The sequence below is a fragment of the Nelusetta ayraudi genome, unplaced genomic scaffold, assembly GCF_046127955.1.
Source record: "Nelusetta ayraudi isolate G7.1 ecotype Tasmania unplaced genomic scaffold, CSIRO-AGI_Nayr_v1 ptg000010l, whole genome shotgun sequence".
In the NCBI taxonomy this organism is placed as follows: Eukaryota; Metazoa; Chordata; class Actinopteri; order Tetraodontiformes; family Monacanthidae; genus Nelusetta; species Nelusetta ayraudi.
The window spans coordinates 1,467,052-1,487,698 of NW_027466060.1; the positions used below are offsets into that span (position 1 = coordinate 1,467,052).

The 20,647-nt window shown below is 43.9% G+C and overlaps 1 protein-coding gene across 3 annotated transcripts in view; it reads right to left on the minus strand.

The window, feature by feature from the left end:
* Positions 1–20,647, minus strand: part of ntrk2a (neurotrophic tyrosine kinase, receptor, type 2a) — a 66,874-nt gene that overhangs the window by 22,295 nt on the left and 23,932 nt on the right. The window contains exon 13 of one of the 3 annotated variants that reach the window (XM_076019585.1): positions 8,442–11,268. The exons of the other annotated variants lie outside the window; for them this stretch is intronic. Coding sequence (XP_075875700.1) covers positions 11,150–11,268 — 119 coding nt within the window. The 3' untranslated portion in view covers positions 8,442–11,149. Of the gene's footprint in view, positions 1–8,441; positions 11,269–20,647 lie in introns of those variants that run through there. 3 annotated transcript variants of the gene reach the window in all.

Below are 20,647 nucleotides of genomic sequence, written 5' to 3' on the forward strand. Positions count from 1 at the left end.
CAACTCGTACAAGGCCAGTGGATGATGGTAGTTGGAGACGCTGTCGAAAGTTAACTCCATGTGCTGCTAAGCCCAAGCACAAGGAAATCTTTGGATTGAATAACGAAAGTTCTGTTCTGTATAAAAAAAAATATAAACATCGAAAAGAAAGGTGTAACTTTACGGCCAAGTACATTTCTATTATGCTGACACTATAGGTCCTCTATTGTCTCTTTTATTTAGTCATGCAAACATGTGGGTTTATGGGCCCTTTATTGTCCCAATTAGCATAACAGGGACACAAAATATGAGGTCATTGCTGTTGCAGCCTGCTGTCTTTGTTGGATCGCTGGAAGATGTGCTTGGTTGCCACAGTAACAAACGGCCAGAGAAACCTTGTGAAATGCGCACCGTTTGGTTTCAGCGCAGCCTTGTTCTCTGTGTCTGACGACAGAGGATGCCGGCGTCAATACACTGAAGCGCCCCGACATCTGTGTTCACATACCAGCCAGTTTCCTGCACAATGAGAGCAGAGAGAGAGACCTGTCTGCTCCCGAATTGCATCCATCGCTCCTTCAGAACGCGTTAATCATCATTATAATTCCACAGATGATTGCTGGTAGGTAATCATCTTGGAAATCATAATTACGCATTTCATTTGCAACACCAGTTCATGCTATCCGGGGCGGGAGCAGACTGGCCCTGCAGCTGTAGCCATGACAGCCAGCTGGGGCACCACAGGTCCAATTCAAAGGGTGACAATGTTCTTGCCTCGGTTCTGCCACTTATTAGCTAATTAACCAGGAGCGGGGACACTCACTGCATCTGAATAGACATATTCCAGAGTCCGTTTCTGGTAAAAAGTTAGCATAACCGCTTGATCAACCCAATCCACAGTCTTAGTACTGCAGATTTCCTGATCCACAATCCTCTCACAACCTCGAATGCATACATGGCCATAGCAGAGTTAAAGTTAGAATTAAAGTGCCAGTGATTGTCACACCCCGAACGATGCAAAATTTGTCCTCTGCGTTTGACTCATCCCCTGAGGGAGCGGTGGACGGCAGCGCTGCCACGCCCAGGAATCACTGAGTGATCTAACTCCCCAATTCCAACCATGAAGACTGGGTGCCAAGCAGGGAGGCAATGGGAACCATTTTCATGTCTTGGGTATGACCCGGATGGGGATCGAACCCACACTCTACCACTAGACCACTGGGTTGACCGAAGAGGGTTTAATAGATTGGGTGTTGGGTCCTCAGGTGAGAGGCAGTGATACATGAAGACTCGAGCCCAGCCTTGATTCACCTTCAGGTAATTGTCCAAGTCGTGATCTCATCGAAGGGCAACGTGATCTGACTGCATCTGAGGTCGAAATCATGGCCGAGGATCCCAACTGAGCATTTTAGCTTCCATTAACCAAAGCAAAAACAACAAACAAGAGACCCAATCATCATTAGGAAATATCACAACACACTAGACCACACAAGAAATAAACACGTGCCAGAAAGAAATTCTTGCATAAATTCAGCTTGAGTTCTCAGGAGTACAAAACACAGTAGACATATTTTACTGTAGTTTACTCTAGTTTACTCTAGTGGACTCTGCTGAAAGGCAAAAGAAGACAGAGAGAGAGAGAGGGCGAGAGAGAGAGAGAGAGAGAGAGAGAGAGAGAGAGTGCGCGCACATATATATCACTGAGTTGTCAGGAAAGGTGTTGATCGACCTTGGGAGGGAAAATTAAAAAGAGCAAAGAAATGAAAAAAGAAAAAAAATAGATAATGGGTTTTGAGAGAAAAGATTATGCATATACATCTCTGGTTATCTTCATAAATATTAGCTCTAAGCGGCTCAAGAAAGTTTGCTTGTCCCAAGTTACGCCACCGCAAGTTATTTCTCTACGGGAAACGTTTGGGAACTGATTGACTTTTAGAATATCTAATCTGAAAGTCAACATGTGCATATAGGTGTGTGCAGTTTTCTCAGGAGTGCAGGTTTTTGTCTGTCATTATGCCAATATGTGTGTGTTTGTGTGGCTGTGTGTAAGCGAGACCTAAAGATCATTAGCACGCAGAGATCACGGGGTCAGATCGTTATAAATACTGTTAAGACGAGGGGCAACGAGAGCCTAGCCGCAAAGGATTGTTTGTGTGTGTGTGTGTGTGTGTGTGTGTGTGTGTGTGTGTGTGTGTGAGTGTGCGTGCGTGCGTGTCTGTCTGTGTGTGTGTGTGGAATAGGTGTCAGGGGCTCCAGAGGGAGTGGCCTGCTTAAAGGGCGATGAAAAGATGGAGAGCGATGGGAGACGGGTGTGGGGGAGGAGGCGTGTAAGTGGGGTCAGGTCACGACCCCAACACCGTTAATAGACATGGAGCTGATGTTTGGCAGGAGCTCCTCACCGCCTGCTGCCGGCAGAAGCAAGACGCGTCCCGCACGTGACGTGCACGTCACTTTGTGCAAAACGGTCTCTCGCTCTTCATCATGTTTGGTCATGTGTTCTAACCAACAGGGATGTTGCCCACGCGTGATTGGTTGATGTCGTTAATGCCACGGCCACAACATTGAACATTGAACAAACGGCTTCAGCAGGTGATGCAAGTAGCTACACTCTCCCAGAACGCGCAGCAGTCGGATTTGAGTCAGTACAAATTCACCAGTTCATTCAGTGCCATTAACGACAACATTTTACTGTACAAATGGAATCTTTCTCTGTCATGCCTTCTACAGCCCACGTGTAGCAGTCTCCAAGGTCCAAATTTTAAACCACAAAAGGTAAAGAAAAATGTGGTCGCCAAGGAAACCAATTTTTTTCTGTTCCTGCAGAGAAGCAACTTTTCAAATTCCAACACTATTATTTCCAGTCTGAATGCAACAGCCTGTTCTATATCAGGTTCCAGAAGCCTTGCCAGTGTGTATAACCCCTTTAATTTTTTGGTCCTTTGCCCTTTCACTACGTGGTGACCCTTAGCTGAGCCCTGCCAGTCCTGAGTTGCCATTGGTACACATGAAGCTCTGCATGGAAAAGAGGTGCTTACTATATCAGCAAGTATCAATTTGAAAGAAGCGTTCTAAGGTTCAAATGTTCAAATGACCTATTATGTCACAATTTGAGTCATATCTGAAGTTGCTCTTTTTGGGTTTCCGGCTTTTGGGTCAAGCCCCCCAAGAGTTTGACATTAAGCCTGTAAACTTTTAGTTTATTGACAGTTGAATCGTCCCACTTCACTGCATCGGCATCTCAGCTGCTGAATTCTGACGGTGTCTTGGTCCTTTGTCTGCCTGGGGGTGTGTCTCAGTGTTTGCAGTGGGCGTGGCTACCCCTCCCCGGTTAAGCGTCTAATCGTGCACACCTGCCACTCATCGTCTCATCACCCTGCCAGTATAAGAACTCCTGCACGCCTCTCAGGCTTTTGTTGGGTGCTGAGCTCAGAAATTGAGACGCTGTGTTTATTTTCCTTCGCCTCTTGCTGAATTTCCTTCTCTCGTGCAAATCAAACCAATCCTCTCTGCCACGTGACATTTCCAGCAGCCCAAAGTGGCCTGAACTCATTTTTCTCTCTAGAGTCTTCTTCAGGATCCACAGTTCACTCTCAATCAATTTCTTTTTTCCCTCCCTCTAAATTTTATCCTGGGTTTAGCACTGCTTTCAAAATTCTAACACAGCAATTATATGCTCCCAGCTAGAATAATGTTGACGCTGCACTTTGGCAACATCACTGCGCTCTGTGAATTAGAGCTCGGCTGTTTATAGCGAACATGCCACGAGGTGTATTACTATAAGGGGCAGAAACAATACGCCTTCTTTTGATTGCTTTTATGGAAATCTGCTGTTCTGGGTGAAAACACCTCCTCCCCGCCTCCCACTCCCCCCCCCCCCCCTGTTTGTAGGCTTGAGTGTAGTGCGTCCGTGGCTGGGACAGACTGCGTGTGCTTCCTGAAGTGGCTGCACTGCAGACACTAAAAGCCCACTCCACCAAGGTGTCGCTTCATTCTATACAATAGCTGCAACCATGTATTTTATTTGGATTGGAGCACAAGGAGCACTCCATGAGCACTGGTGTAACGTAACGTGGGCTGTTGTCATCTCACCAAATCAATCAAAGTGACACGTATCAGAATTGCGACACGCAGGTGTTAACAGAAAAAAAGACGCTGTCAGCTGTTCTGATACTGCTGGCACTGAATCGCGGCTCTTGAATATCTGGAAATAATATGGATATAATTAGCTGCAGCTGTAAGCTGATCTCAACGTGCACAAGGAAGAACCTGTCTGAGACTGTTGTTGCCCTTAATGACGTCACCAATTGCTGAAGAAGGCCCATTAAGGAAACAATGGACTACTTTAGAGATACTTTGGGACGACTGTAGGTCAGGAGGTAGAGCAGGTTGTCCAATGACTGAAAGGTTGGCAGTTCAAATGCAACCTCCAATACATCCCAGTCTGTTGTTGTGTCCTTGGGCAAGGCACTTAACCCTAAATTGCTCCCAATGGGACTGGCAGCGCCTTGCATGGCAGCAGCCACCCATTGGTGTACTTTAAGGGTACCGTGATGGTGCTGGAAAGCGCTATATAAGCGCAGTCCATTTACCATTCTATCTGCAAAGTGAATTATTTGCATAATATGAGACATTTCATTCGAGAGGAATTATTTTTTTTCCCCCCAAAAACAGCAAGACAGTTTTTAGATATACTCCACAGTCAGTCAGTCATGAGTTATATAACAGACAGAGAGTTGTGAAGCCGCGGAACATAAACAAAACACGGCAACTTGCTGTGAACGTTTCCACCTGGGTGCTGCTTTCTGTATTTAGCGGCTGCTCCGACACCACGGTTGCTGTGAGAACCAGAGTTTGGAATCTACGGGGGGGGGGGGAGGCCGAGTTTAAACAATGTGTGTGACTCCATCGATCTCCTCCAGGCTCTCTGGGCACACTTCACACAAACCCGAGCCATTTACTGCCGCACCTTGCCCAGGGCGATGGATGTAAAAAGGCTTTAGTGGGATTTAAGGACATCAGGGCCTGTCAGTCAGTCTGTTAAAAACAACTCGGTTGCCTTCTTTCCTGGGAGAGGAGCGGCCAGACGGGTTGTTAGCAGACCACGGTGGTTTCAGCCATGGAGATGACTTTATTGCCGTGTCAAAGTGGGGGAGCGAGAACGTGGCCTGGATACAGTTGGGCGGCAGTGATGGACAATTTAGAAGTCAGGTGCAAGTTTGTTTTTTTTTTAAGAAAAAAAAAAAAGAACAGCATGAACAGATTGCACTGGCAGGCAATAAGCTGCGTGATTGCTGCCATTTGGTGCGTTTACTGGGAGCCGTCTTGGCTCCTGCTACCGCATCACGTGCCATGGATTTATTTTGGAGACGGTCTTGACTCTTTCACGAGCAGCCTTTTCTTTTTTCTTTTCCTTTTTTTTTAATTCTTCCTTGGTTGGATGTTTTATCTCGACGATACTGCTGTAACGGCTGCCATTCAGGCGTCGCGACAGAGACAGAACCGCCCCGGCCACCGTTGACCCGCAAGGTCTCTGTGACCGCTTTAAGGCCGTCGCAGGGCATCCAAGCACACAGGAGCCCCGTAACACGATCCCTATGGTCCTTTAACTGTGCTGAACAAAGGAAGCGCTCGATCGACCCCGGACAAGGACACACAGAGAGAAAGACGGGTCGAGGAGGAGGAGGAGGAGGAGGCAGAGAGAGAATCTTTGGAAAATGCAGCACTCGTTTTTTGCTGGCCGACACACAGAGGAAAAGAGAGCGAAAGAAAATGTGCAGGAAATTATGCAAAAAAACAATTACAGGTTCCGTCACGAATGGCGGTACGTGCGGCACGTCTGCCTTGGAGTTTTTTCCACGTTGGCCTCGAAGCGAAACCAAGTTTCATGGAGCAGGTTTGCGCAACATTTGCATACAAATGCAATTAGACTCGCTAATGCTGCCAGCCCAAAAGTAATAAATCTAATCAAAGCCCGCAGATTTCCTGCGTTCATTGCACACTGTTTTGAATACAAAGTCAACGAGTGGCAGTGAAATCTGCAACAACAAAAAAAATATTACCGCTTATTACTTTCACCAATAAAAATAATCATTCAAGCCAACAGTCTCTAAACGAGAAATATTCTGATTTTGAGACAAATTAGTTTGCTTTGATGATTTATTTAAAAGCTGCTGAAAGAAAATGACACCCAAATAATTTTTGTAATATTGTGACAATTGAAGCAATTTTTTTATCTTTTTTACTGTCTCTTGAAACAATGATTATATCTTCACACTGAACCCACGCAGCAGTCCTCGCCTTTAGAAAACATTTCTTTCTTTCTTTCTTTTTTGCCTTTTTTTCACCGACAAAAACCCCAATTGATGCAAACCTTGTGACGCTGCCACGGGAGAGCCTAAAAAGAACATAGAAATGTAAAAGTGAGACAGTGGGGGTGGGTGGGGGTGGTCAGATAGACGGAGTCAGGAGGGTTTGAAGAGGGCTGACAGACAGTGGAAGGGCAGAGAGGCACCTCGGGTGGGTGGATGGGTGGATGCGGTGGAAGGCTAGAATTTCCTCCACGCTGCATTTAGGCGGAGGCTCACATGAATCAGCCTGGATAAGCCAAAAATCCACCTCCTCTCCGGCCTGACGCAGACACCGATCACATCCCCCCCCATTTTCTCTGCTCCCCGCGCCGGTAAAAATAGACGTTTCCGTCCATCTGACTGCTGCGCGTCACGTATCTCCTTGCTCCGCTCTCCATGTACGTATATGCCACGCGGCTTTATTTCATCATCGCCGTCTCCATCTCCTCCTCTCTTTCTCGCTCATCCCATCTTTTGTCTATTTTTAATATCCAGCCCACAATCACCTTTTGAAATGACACACCAGGGGTTAAGGAAAAGGGAAAGAAAGAGAAGAAAATCAGGATGTGAGGGAAAAAAAAAAAAAAGCGGGGCTGTCGCATGATAAGAAGAGAGGATATATAAGTGCAAGGAAAACTCGTGTGTTTCCGGTAACTCGGCTGTATTTCAACAACAGCCAACCAGCCAGCAAAAGGATGAAGAAAAGAGGAAAAAGATAAAGCATATCAGAAAAAGCCTATCAGCCCTTTTCGTCATCCTGCATTCCCAAACTTTATTTCTATAGCCCGTTAATAAGGTTCTCGCTCTCCATCTGCTGTGGCAGGAAATCACAAATAGAGCTGAGACTGAGTGCTAAATTAAGAAATGTTACGGCGATTAAAGTCTGTCCACTCCACTGTTCCAGCAAACAGCTCAGACCGTCTTTCATCCCCACAGCAATTCAAAAGGCTTTAAACGGTCGTGTTTTTATTTATTTCTTGTCCGGTTGCGCCAGAGGTTTTCTCTTGTTTTATTGCATATGTACACATATGCAAAAGACCACGAGGTGGCAAATGAGTTTTCTTATCTGGGATTTGGGAAGCCCGTGCACATTTTCATTAACACTATTCCTAATTTAAAATTTTCCATCTCTGGCCTGCACCCATTACCCCAAACAGGAAGGCGTGAAAGGAATTGATTGGATTTAGACCAGCCGCAAGGGCGATGCCCGGTGCAGTAAAAAAGAAGAAATTGTGATTTACAAAGACGAGGCCGAACAGTAAAAGAGGCTATAAATGTTAAAAATGTGAATTTTAAGAACCTGGGAAGGCTTACAACATTCTGTTCCTTTTCTCCAGGCTCTAGAAATACCATGTGTGGTGATGATGTGAGTTCAGTCAGCGCGAAAAGCACCTGCTGGCTCATTTGATTTTCGAGGAAAGTCTGTGTGATCTCAAGCGTTGACCACGCTTTGAAGTTTAAATGTGTGAAGCAAAAACCTCAAACCTTTGAGTTTCAACATCGCCGCTGCGGACTGGGGGACAATAATGTTCGCCGAGGTAACCACAAACATGCACTTTATGCCTGTTAAATAAAAACATGATGCCATTGTGCATCATTATCATGAGATAAAAGAGTTGTTGTTGAAGTTTCACAGTGTGTTGGCTTTTTTCTAATTAATTTAGTTTCCTTTTCACCCGTTGGATAGACATGAGAGAAGAGAGTAACGAAGCCTAATATGACAAAGAGGAATCAAAAGAAATTGATCTTAAACAAACCCACACAACACATTGAGCGTCAACTGAAGGCGGAACAGGCTTTTTAAAGCGTGCGGTGGCCACAGCAGGCTGGCAGAGCGGCCATCACGCTCGGCTCTACGCGGCCTTTGAGGACTTGGGCGGCGGTTTACGGGGCCAATAACTTGGAGCCTGTAAATGGTATATTCTTCTGTGTTTCACAAGTTTAGTCAGAGAAACAATAATGATTTAAAAAAAAAAAAAAATCAGCCGGCTGAAGATGAAGGACAAGACAGATGAGGAAAGCCGCTTTCACGTTGATTCTTGGTGATTGTTTTCGTCCCCTGCTGTACATCGTCAGTGAGCAAATTGACGAAAGAAAATAACCACACAGAGTCTGTCGCTTGTGTGAGGGAAGACCTTTATTGCAGGAGTCCAAACCCTTCTCTCCCTGTCAACGTGGACGTGCCGCTTCACCACATACACAAGGTAGAAAAACAACCCTTCACTTGGGAGCTTGCCTCCCACTGTTCCCAGCCTCTTATCCCACTTATCCCGACTTTCCCACTGGTGGTGGTGAGTCTTATTTCTTTTGATCCAACTACACCAGGCATGGACAAACTACGGCCCGGGGGCCATATGCGGCCCGTTACGGTTTTTAATCCCGCCAAAAGTGAAGAAATTATATCAACACTAAGTACGACACAAAATAGCTGTATTTCATCAAAATTCTCTGTTTTCAGAGTTATTTCAATAAAGAGCTAAATACCGTGTGGCTTCAAAGGCACAGATTTTGTAACTTTGCTGTTGTTCATTTTCAATTGACATTCAAGCACATTTTCAACATATCCCCTTGATATATGTTTTCCTCCTATGAGGTGGGTCACTAAAACGCTCCCATTGTGGCCCCGCCCCACCAGTCAAAACGTTGGCCCACCCCTGAACTATGCTGTTTATGCCTGAATGAAAAGGGCATGACCCTGCCAAAGACAAAGATCAGGCACAGGGAAGCTCCACTCAGTGAATTCCACTGAGATCTTGAGGTCCCCCTGCACCTTTTACCACATTTTATCCTTTTTTTTTGTCACGTTGTGTTAGTTATAATACTAACTGCTAAATGACGGATTTAGCGGTGTGGATGGAGTGTAATTATATTGTAATAGTGATGAGATATAGTTTACATAACAAAACCATGCACAATTCAAACGTGCGTGACAATGTTAACTCGACCGTCCTTCCTTTGTTTAGACCCAGTGGACTGAACTGGAGGTGAAAGCTTCTCACACTAAGCAGTTTCAACCATTTGGTCCATGACAAATAGTCAAGTTGTAACTTTTTTTTTTTGCAAGATTAACAGTTTTGTTTTCAAAGTAATTTTGAGCATCTCTTTCCATAAGCAGCCAAAGCATGATAGAAGATAAGCAAGGCAGAGGGAAAATATTCATTTCAATATTGCTTTTTATGCCTGCTTTTCCTATTTCTTTATGATTTTGTTAAATATATAAAAATCTAATTATTACATCTTGGCTACTTAAGTTCACACTATGGGGTAATTTAATTTAGAAAAAAAAAAATCTAATTTCTTTTCTTATCAAATTAAATTACCCTTGTAATTCTCCTATGTCTGAGACTCCATTATGGCTTAATTAAAAAATATATTTCAACAGGAGTGGAAGCATGTGCACTTTCTGATCTTTTAACTTCTTTAAATAAAATATTAAGGAGGAAGCCATGTCACATGACTGACGTGACATGTGCAAACATGGTGGGCGTGTCTGCGCTAAAATGCAATCTGCAGTGGATGTGGACATGCATACATGATGCACTTCAGCCCTGGATGTATGCCGGTGATTATTAATGAATGTGTGCCTTTCTGAATGTGGACATTCCATCTCTGATCTGATCTTACTGTGATGACCAGCGTCTAGAGTTTTCTTCAAACAGGACTCTGAAAACTGAGTAAATGTATAAATAAAAGTTGCAAACACTTCCAACTATGACCATTTCTCAGGTTGATATTTGATTCTTTCCTTTGACTCATACTGCTGCTTGGAGCAGGACAGACAGATGTGCATCTACGTCTCCACGTGTCTCAGAGATGGAGAAACACTAAAGCCAGTGATTAATTCAACAGACGCAAATTTACGGCCTTGTTCAAGCCAGCGCTGGATTGGGTGGGTTTTAGCCGCAGAAAATATGAAATGAGTCATTTTCCAGAACAGCTGGCTGTTGTCAGTGTAAAAATAAATAATGCCGCTGAGCCGGATGAGCCGGATATTTAGACAGGTGCAGTTAATACCTGCAAAAGTGCTCTGGCTGCGCCGTCGCAGCGTGAGAGCGGGGAAGGACAGGAAGCGCGCTCTGCTATCTTGCATGGTTAACGACTTTGAGTGAAAGACGGACAAAAAGTTGAGCCACTCGTGTCTTTTTCCCATCGGCGACACTTATTGACACGCATTGAAGAAGAAAAAAAGGGAGGTGAGACACCTAAGCATCACCTATTTGTCTTGTTTTCAACTGTGAAATGCAGAGAAGGCTGCTTTCAAACTCCAAACTTTCCAAACTTTTTCTTCAAAGCCAATTTTTTTCCTTGGGTCGCATCAACTTACAGTTTTACTGGTTGTGCTGGGCTGCGCTTTCGCAGCAGCTGAATGCTTCGGCCTTTGAATTTATAAGGGTTAGGCCTCTGTCTGTGTCCTCTGTGTGTGTGTGTGTGTGTGTGTGTGTGTGTGTGTGTGTGTGTGTGTGAGTGTGTGGGTGCGCTGGGAGAGGAAGGCAGTGCATATTTGGGGAAGATGTGGGTTAATGGCTGCCTCTGTCCCTCTCATCTAAATAATTCATCCGCTGGGAGGCTTCTGAAGGCTCCATGTGATTGGTTGATCAAGGCCTCTGCACCGCGCAGGCCCTCTCCCGCCAATCACACACCTGTCCACTACTGGGGTCTGTTTCTGCACTGGAACAATCCTGGGTCCCCAACTGTTAGGTCCACTCACCTTATATATACACACATACATGTATATCTTTTTTATTTTTATTTTTTTTTTGCATTTTGTTTGTCGGCTGAACGTTTTGCCGTTTCGTGGTAACAAAAATCTCCAACACACACTGGGATCATTTCTGAGGCAAACATACAGACAGACCCTCTCTCTCTTTCTCTCTTTTTTCAGTTTCCTGTGAGTCCGTCTCCACTGAGACCACCTCCACTTGGATCCTCCTAAACAATGCACACCCTGAGGGAGAACACAAAACCATAAATAAAGCAAACAAAAAGTGAACAAAACAATCATTAAATAATGAGGACAGACAAAATAATGATATACTTGGAAGGCCTTGTTGCTGGTGATGTGAGTAAAGCAGTTCTTCCACTATTTGGACTAAGAGTTATTGTTAAGTAAAACAGCAGGATGGAGAGAGAACACAAGGATTTATTCTAATAATTATACTTTCTGTTTCAAGAAAAATGAAACTTTCTATTAAAACTTTAGACAAATCTGTCAAACTGCATAATGAACATTTTTCACATTTACAGTATGTTAAAATCCTTGTATTGATTTTCCACCCGACAAGTTTTACATAATGTCAGTATTCTGGACAACAATAAACAAACTAGGATTAGAATAGAGAGTTTTAGTAAAGTTGTTTAATGTTAAGAGCATCGTCAGGTTCCCTCGGTCCGCTTAGAAACATCAATCGTTTTTCTTGATGTTTAGAAACTGGCCAACGGTGCAGTGGCTTCGTATCCAATCGTGACCTCTGAACCACGAGGAGCCGCTGCAAACTAAAATATCTTAATTGCAAATGCAAACCCGCTGTCGGTGATGTTGTGGGCGACACAGTGGGGCACAAGATGAATCATAAAAGAAGCTGCCTGAGTCAGAGAAAAACTCTGAGGGAGAAAATCTGGTGAGTTCCCACAGGGATTTATTCAACACTGGACTGGCAAAACAAAACAGCTCAAGAAACCACAAACTACACTTAAAAAAAAAAATAATAATAAGGCTGAAACTAATTTGCTGTGGCTATTTAATACTACCTTATATAGCAAAGATAAAGTTTACATACACAATTTACATTTATCACTCGCAAGCAGTGAACCCTCAGCTTCTCATATATCAGCAGCTTTAGGAAATTAGCCACCCACATTATAAGAGGGTTGATCGAAGAAAATGTTCACAATTTTTGCCAGAAAAAACACTATGGTCTTCCTGAACATCCAGAGTTTGGTCTATATGCTCACAAAACCTCTCCCTGCCTGCAGAACACAGCAGGGAAACCCAGCAGCAGCTGTGCAAGCAGGATGTGCAAACAACCATGTTTTACTTTCCAAATTCCTCTAAAAATTCTGGATTTGGACAATGACTCAGCATCATTCCTAATACACAAGACCAGACAGGCAAAACCTTCAAGATCAAAAAGATAAGCAAGACTCAAACTTGCACCGCTGCAGAACTGCGGAAATTTCAATAGTATCTGAAATGAAACGTTTCCCAGTAAAATCCTACAAGGCGTCCTTTTAACTCGTGATGAAAACAGGAAGCTACTGCTGCAAGCTGCCCTTTATTGACCCAGCAGAAGACAAAGAAGAAACAGAGGAATCCAGCATGGATGCTGCAGTGATGGGAGTTGGTTGGAATTTTCGTAATAAAAGTCAAAAGTTGCACCAAAGAGTTTGCAGTGTGTAAAAAGATGTTTTTCCTTCACATCAAAATGGCTTTGGTAAAAGTTTAGCTCAACACTATGAGGCAGATATCAAACCAATAAGAGTCCTCTGGATGTAGTGACATCCATATGTATCTGTCAGTAAAATACGCCACACTGGTTTCCTCCAACACGATGGACTGAGGATTCATTCAAGCATCTGCTGTGCCAGGTTTAGTAAAAAAAAAAAAAATCCTGGTATTTATTTTAACGCAAAACTGTTGAGGAATTTATTGTGTCACGCTATTAGCTTAGCCAAAGAGTCATATGTCATAAAGCTGACTGACTGGAGTTAGACTGACTCCTGGCCTAGCTTACTGTGAACAGATTAACCAGTGGAAACACTCCACCATCCGCGTGTGGTGTATTTATTTAATCAAGTGTGCAGTAAAGGTCAGTGTCGCTGATATTTCACACAGATCAACAGCGGCGGCTTTGAAAGGAGGAAAATAATAACACAATAAAATTACAATTTATTCAGGGCGCAGGTGACATGACCTTTAACCAGAGCATAAACACTCAACTCATTGATCCCCAACAGCTCTGGACTTCACTTTATAGACTTTAACCTTCTGACTGTACTGCAATCAATAACACACTCGTATCGCAACGTCCCATAATATAAAACATTGAACTGTTTCGGCATCGAAGCAGTACGTTCCCAGGCCTCGGTACCGACGATTTCTTTTCCAATATTTTAAGCGTAGCTTTACATGCAACACTTTTTAGATGTGAAGCAAACACAAACACAACATCACCCACATCACTGTAGCCAGGGCGGACAGGGAGGCCACAGATGCGAGAGTGTGCAGTTTCATTTCCCAGTGCGCGAGAAGCAGGTGAGCGATGAAGGAAATGAGAGGGAGAAGTACGAGAGTGTGTGTCGCAATTATGGCTCCTGCTGCAGCGGCTGCTGCTTCAGTTTAGAACAGTGTGCGGAGGGGAAGTCGCTTTCATACTTTTGACTAGTTATATAAGCATTATCAGGAACACCAATCTATTCAGGTTAAAAAAAAAAAGCAAACCTAAGTTTGGGTCACATGACCCTTAAGACTGAAGCCGCATTAAAAAAAAAAATCCACAACATCCACAAAGCGATTGCCCGGCTTTTGCGCCAGAAGATCCGTGTAAAGAGCACCAAAAACAGTGCGTCCTATCCACAGAGGGGATGTAAACGTGAAAAGCAGCAGGAAAATGCGTCCCCTTCTATGCAAAAATGCCTCATTCGAAACAGCGGCAGACCCAGGAAGAGTTTGTGCTCACGTCCCCATGTAATTTGACAGGCGAAAACACCGCCAGGCAAACCCAGGCACCGTTTAGCCCGCCAAAGTGTTTCTGGCGTCAAAGCGACTCTCTCTGATGATGAGGTGTATGTGTATAGAAAAATATCATAGGCACATATCCTATCAAATATAAAATCCACATTTTTATATATAAGTTCACCTACACTTGAAACCTGCACTTACACGATCAGATCAGTCACTTAACAGCTACAAATCGCATTCACGGTTACTGTAAAATATATAACGCATATCGTCTGCGTATCGCGAAAATCCTTCCTGGATACGATGCAAAGGTGGCTGAGATTGTGGCCGCAAAGTCGCCGCAAAACGCGGCACTATATACCGCTGCGCTCCGTTCTTTGTGGATCTGGCCCTTAGTGTCTGGTTCAGCAAATTGGAAGTGTCCCAAATCGGATGTGAGCGGTTGAGAGATTTGCTCGGTTCACACTGCCATTAAAGAATAAAATTCGGGTCACACAGGAGTTAAAAGTCATTTTGGGGCCACTTGGTCCGACTCTGTGGCTTCAACACGGCCTCATTCAGCAGCATGTGTCTCCTGAAAGCTGCACACCAACAGCAACAACACCTGGCACCACACCAGGCAGCCCTTCCAGCTCCACCTGGCACTTTACGATAGACTCTGAGTCAGCCAGCAGTCGTAAAGCCTCTCTGCTGGATGTGGCACTGAGGTTCAAATTCCAATTATCTCAACGAAAACGAGGAACGTCTCCATCAACCCGTGGCTGGAGTTAGTTTGAGAACAGTAGGAGACTGGAACAAAATGATGTGTGTTTTTCGAAAACCATACAAAAAAGAAAAAAAAAGAGTGCTTGGGAAAAGATTGGAACAGCGGAGGCGAACTTGAGCTGGAGTTTGAGGCCAAGTTAAATATGATGCACGAACGATAAGTTCTGAGAATCCATTAACTTTTCTTTTTTTTTTAATTATTATTATAACGTTTCGGATTTACTCATTGTCTCTCCCTCTGTGTTTTGGAACTTGTACAAAGAGCCTTTAAGGAGATTTTCATACCCTACTTAGAGAGTTTATAAACCAAACAACAAGACAATTAATGGAGAAAATACTTGGCAGATGAAATACTCCAGACAGTGAGTCTTACTCAAAGTCTTAAAGCTCGATTAAAAACAATTTATTATTATCTATCGGAAATCACCACAACAACTAAATGAATGGGGCTGGGCTTCACAATGGATGTGAGCTGCACAATCAAGTGCAGCGGTGGGACTGCGGTGGCATCCATGCTGAATGAGGTCACCGGAGGGGCTGAGTCTGTCTCTTTCACGATTCAGATTATCGGAATTGTGTTCCTCGCAGGTGAATGCCGAGCATTCACCTGCGAGGAACACAGAGGTGGAATGAAGTGGAGGTGCGCACAACTGAGACGTCTGTGTCACCCACATCAGGGTACAGAACTTTTGTGAGCTACTGCAATTCCCTGTTCTGCCAGCAGGTGACGCATTCGTTGTAAGGAAGTCTTCAGTTCAGCCTGTATTCATTCTTTTTGTATTGAGACCTCCTACAAAGAACCCACTTGGAAGAGAGAGAGTTGAATCTACTCTGCGAGCTCCTCAAGATGCCTCCCGCTGGCGGAACAGCGAATTGCAGTAGCTCACAAAAGTTCTGTAACCTGATGTGAGTTACATCTGTCTTTGGAGTGTGGGGTTCGGACGGGAGCGCCTTCGCCGGATGGTTGCGTAGGTGTCGAGTGAAAGCTGAGTGAATTAACAATCCCAGGACGCAGATTAGATGAGTTCCCATCATTATGCATTTTTCGCTCAGCGGCCAAGACGGTTCTTTGAGTCCAAGAACAGCAACGCATCGGTGGAGAAGTGGAGAATGGAAGGAAAAAAAACAAAAAAAAACAATAATAACAAAGGCGTATTGAATCGCTTGGAAGTGATGAGGAGTGCAAGTGGTGAAAATCCTGACGAATGGAAACACGCTGAGGAGAAAAGAATCGAAACACACGAAGTGGAGGAAGCACACAATGTTTGAGATGGCGATCTTCGTTTTCCTAATTACTATATGACCATCAAGACCCAAGCCACATTAGTTGGGACACTGATTGTTGTTTTCACGCAGAATGTGAAGAGCTAATTTTTCACAGGTCTAATTTATTCAGAATTTGTTCACATTGTGAACTTATGCATAAACCAATAAGTCACGCTACAACAACAGTGGCTGACAAGCTCATTATCTGTGTCTCTCAGCACCAGAAGTTGTCAAATGATTAATAACAGCGACTTTGACAGCAACGCTGGGCCCATTTTTTTGTGTCAAAGCAGCGGCCACTCGAGGTACTGCTGGGGGCCTGGTCAAGCCAGACTGGGGGTGTGGAGCCCAAAATTCTTTTGTCCTCGTGTTTGGTACTCGTTTTGTTTTCTCCACCTTCTTGTCTCCAAAAAAAACCAACTATTTTTTGGATTTTTTTTTTTTTTTTTTAACGTTCGATTTTTGGATATTTTATTTTTTTATTTTTTTACCTTAAAGCGAGACTGGACATTGAAGCGACACAAGGGAGTGTCGAGAGGAAATGGGCAACGCATGAGCCGAGATGACGGAACTACGTATAGTTTAAACCAGGTTTTGTGTCTCAGGGCTCCTTCATAGAGTTCTCTATCATCGAGGAGCTTTCGAGTGGGGACGGCATCGTTGGACACCTGGCGCAATCTGATTTGCATCATCTTTCCGTGATCATGTACGTAGAAAACCGCCTCCCTACACCTTCACCCCACCTGAGTCCCTGCTGCTATTCCTGGATCAACACCTGTTCCCACTGCCTGCGCCTGCAGGTGCCCGGTGTCTCGTCCACTGTTCAACATCTCCTGACGTAAACATTTGGGCTGTTGATGCGCCCGACTCCCCTCGCCGTTCTGAAAGTGTGAAAATGTGAGCTGACAAGTGGAAAAATAACCGTCATGTCTGGCTGCCAGTCATCGACGGGCCGCTGAGGGTCGATACATTCGTCCAGCTTTAATGACTCACAAGCAGACGCAGCAGAGAAAGAAAAAGAGCAAAAAGAGATTTTTTTTCCTCGGACTCGACTCGGACCCTTCGGCGCAGTAATGAAGTGGCGCTTCACGACCTGGCGTCTCGTGTCTCAGCGACCAACCCCCCCCACCTCCTCGCCGGCTCCCCGTGTGTTGGTTGTGCGTCTGAAGGCAGTGATTCACTCCCTTCGGCTCGGCCAGTGATGACAATGTAGTTTTGGAAGTGCGCAGGTTGGCGATGACGCGGGTTGCTGTGGAAACAGCATGCATGGAGCCACAGAAGTTGACCTTGCTGTGCTGCAAGCCCTTATGACAACTTCACACACACACACACACACACACACACACACACACACACACTCATGCATGCAAAATGAAAGGGATATTTCTAAAATTACAATTTTACAATTTCTAAAAAATACAATTGCGATTTGCTGGTGTTTCTATTGAATGGTGTCAAGCGCATAAACCGAAATTCTCACAAATCTTGTCTTGAATTATGATTATTTTCGTTTGTTTACGTTTGTTTCCTGTCAAGAATGGTTGTCATGTTTTCCTCTTTGATTACTTGTAAAACATTTTGTGAAAAAGGTGTTTCCGTGACACTTTTGCTACATACTTCTATATCGATACGTCTGGAAAAAACACCTCATGAAAGCGTAAAAACATTATTTGATATTTGAAGTTTAGGCCTTTCCATTACCAATTTTTTACTGCGATATTTAGGTTTTGCGCAGTTCTAGGAGAAACGGGAACGCAGCCTGTGTCTCGCACACACACCAACCAACAACCCAATGTGTCGCTTGGATTTGGGCAACCTTTGATTATTTCATCAGTTTTTAAATCTTTCCAAAAAGTATTCTCGATTTCATGAGGTTTTAAATCGTCCGTTGGAGTGGCTCGATTGTGGTAACTTCAGGAGTTGCACCATCACCAGTGGCTCTACGAGGGCCTCTTCTAGTACCCACTGTGTCGTACACAAGTGATGCACATCACATCGGTCCCTTTTTGACAAGAACCATTGGGAAAACTGGTTATTTCTTCAGAGAACTGTCAAGAGAGGCCTGAATCGCTCGGTAGACAGGAGCACCCTGCCTGTTTCTTGGTTCCAAACCCAGTTTGTGCGCAACCAGCTGTGTAATCTAGATTCAACAGTGAAAAGTGCAAACTGCAGCTCATACATGCATAGAAACATGTCGCCTTTGTTTTGACTGTATTCTGAGCACCATCTGTCTTTTTAATCAGCTCTTTCTGCGGCGTCCATTTGTTTTTCTCTGTTCTTGGCAGGTCCGGGCTGCTTGCTGCTCGCCTGAGAGAACTCAGCGTCAGTTGCCTTTTGTCAGCACAAAGAGACCGCGCGGATAGCTCAGCAAAAAAAACAAAAAAAACATCAGGTCTTGGCACTGGACCATGGAGTGGACCTCAGGACACACGGTAATAAATTTGACTGGTTGCTCCCTGACGCTGATAAAGTGCTGTGGTATCAGGATGTTTGGACCCATCACTCAGGCCGCGAGCATGCGGAAAAACAATCAGCACTCTGACTGACAGTCTGCTCCCTGCTTGTCACGCACACACAAGACAAGCACGGACTGAAATTGATTAATTTTCAACCTAAATTAAAGGGCTCCTCCTCTGCATCATTCAGAGAAATTGTTTGGCTTAAAGCTGTTCAACAAAGGTCATTGCCAGCTCATAGCATCGACACAGAGACAGGTCCAGACGTCTGTTTCTTTTGTGCATGGATCAAATCAACAACCCTCGCCAGCGTGAGTGCCCTCTGTCTGAGCTTCACTCTCTGTGAAAAGCATAAATAATTCCAGGAATAATGCAGCCACAAATCATGGGCAGGGGGGGAAAAAAAAAATCACTGTTGAGACGCCTCTAATTGATGGTTTAATTGATGTAATTGACATCAGGTCCACAGACACACACACACATACACACACGCTGCTGCACTTGGCATGAGGCGGTTCTGGGAAGGGATGGCTAAAAACACAGAGGTCTCCAGGTTCAGTCTGGCTAAATCAATTGATCAGTCAATATCTGTTGTGATAAAAAAACACAAGTGCACAATCCACACTGGATTTCTGCGCGTCAGATTGTGCAGCGGCTGGCGGCTTATTAGCACAGATCCTGTAGGACCGACGCTGTACTGCCAAGGAAAAGGGAGACAGCAACACGCTCGATGGCGGCTGTGACATTTAATAAGAGATCAGCGCGCTGTCACACTGCGTGAAGAATGAAAATAAACACACAAAAAAGGGATGTGTCAGCACCAGAAGCGTGAACTGGCGTGACTGAAGGTTGTGCCGTCTCAACGGCAACAGTTTAGCATGTGGGACTTGAAGCTTGCATGGACCTTATGGCTTTTCATGGTCCTAAACTATAATTTAGTCTGTGGTTTACAATTTTAATACTCCAAGCAGAAGGCTTAATTAACCAAAAGCAGAAAATAAGTTATAAATATGTTGTTTTTTTTCTATTTCACAAATTTTATACATATATATATATATAAAATCCTAATGAACTTACTTTTTCAGAATCATTGTTTCTCGTCTTTTAGATAAGGTTCATTAACGATTTATAATCTTTATATCAGGAATCCTACTTACAGATTTCTCATGGTTGTAATTGTAGCACTAAAATTCCATGGACCAAAAATTGTTCTTTTGATATTTCGAAATGTGATTTCTCAGATTGAATTAAAAATTATACCAACATCTTCATTTTAATTCCACAACATTCCTCATCATTTATTCAGTAAAATGGATTAAAAAGGTAATTTGAGTGTCGATACTGCAAGTTGACATATAGGGCACAAGAGGCAGACGCTGGTGCTTTTACTTTGAAAAACAGTTTATGCACATTTCATAAGTTGCCAAGAGGAATATTTTCACATAACGTGACATCAGAACAGCAAAAATGTGTCTGCACAGATCGCACTTGATGGAACACAGTCAAGTTGGCAATGGCCGAATGTGTGAAGATTCCCATATTATCGTTGCCAGTATCAATATTGTTTTTGACATTGACAATATTGGGATTTCCCATCGCGTGACTGATAATCTGAAGAAACGATAAATTGCCCGATGCGCTACACGGAATTTTTAAGACAGCTGGAGTTCTTGACCTTGAAATAAAAGTGGCTAAGGGTCTTCTGTTCTGGTCATATCTTTCTCCTAGATGATATTCAAATCACAGCTTTTATGACGCAGAACGGTTGATGGCTTTCATTTGAAAAAAAAAAAGATTTCAGTGATCCTGTTATGCTGCTACAAAAAATGCATTAGTGAGGTTCTGAGTTGTTGTTTTTTTTTTCCCCCTGTAGGCAATTGGTTATTTCTCTGGCACTAAAACAAGCAAATAAATAAATAAATAAATAAAAACCACTACGCTATAGAGAAAATATATGGAAACCTTTGACATGTCTGACAGTAATTTTACATCAGCCCTCCTTTTATGAATTTACAATGCAAATCTAGTGACCACACCGCAGAGCTGCTCGGCGCTCAGAAGCAAAGAACCGTTCCAGAAAATAATGCCCAAGATGAAATTGGTCGCTGCGGCTGGAAAGCCCGACGTTGTTCGCAGACTTTAGTATGCCCACTGACTTA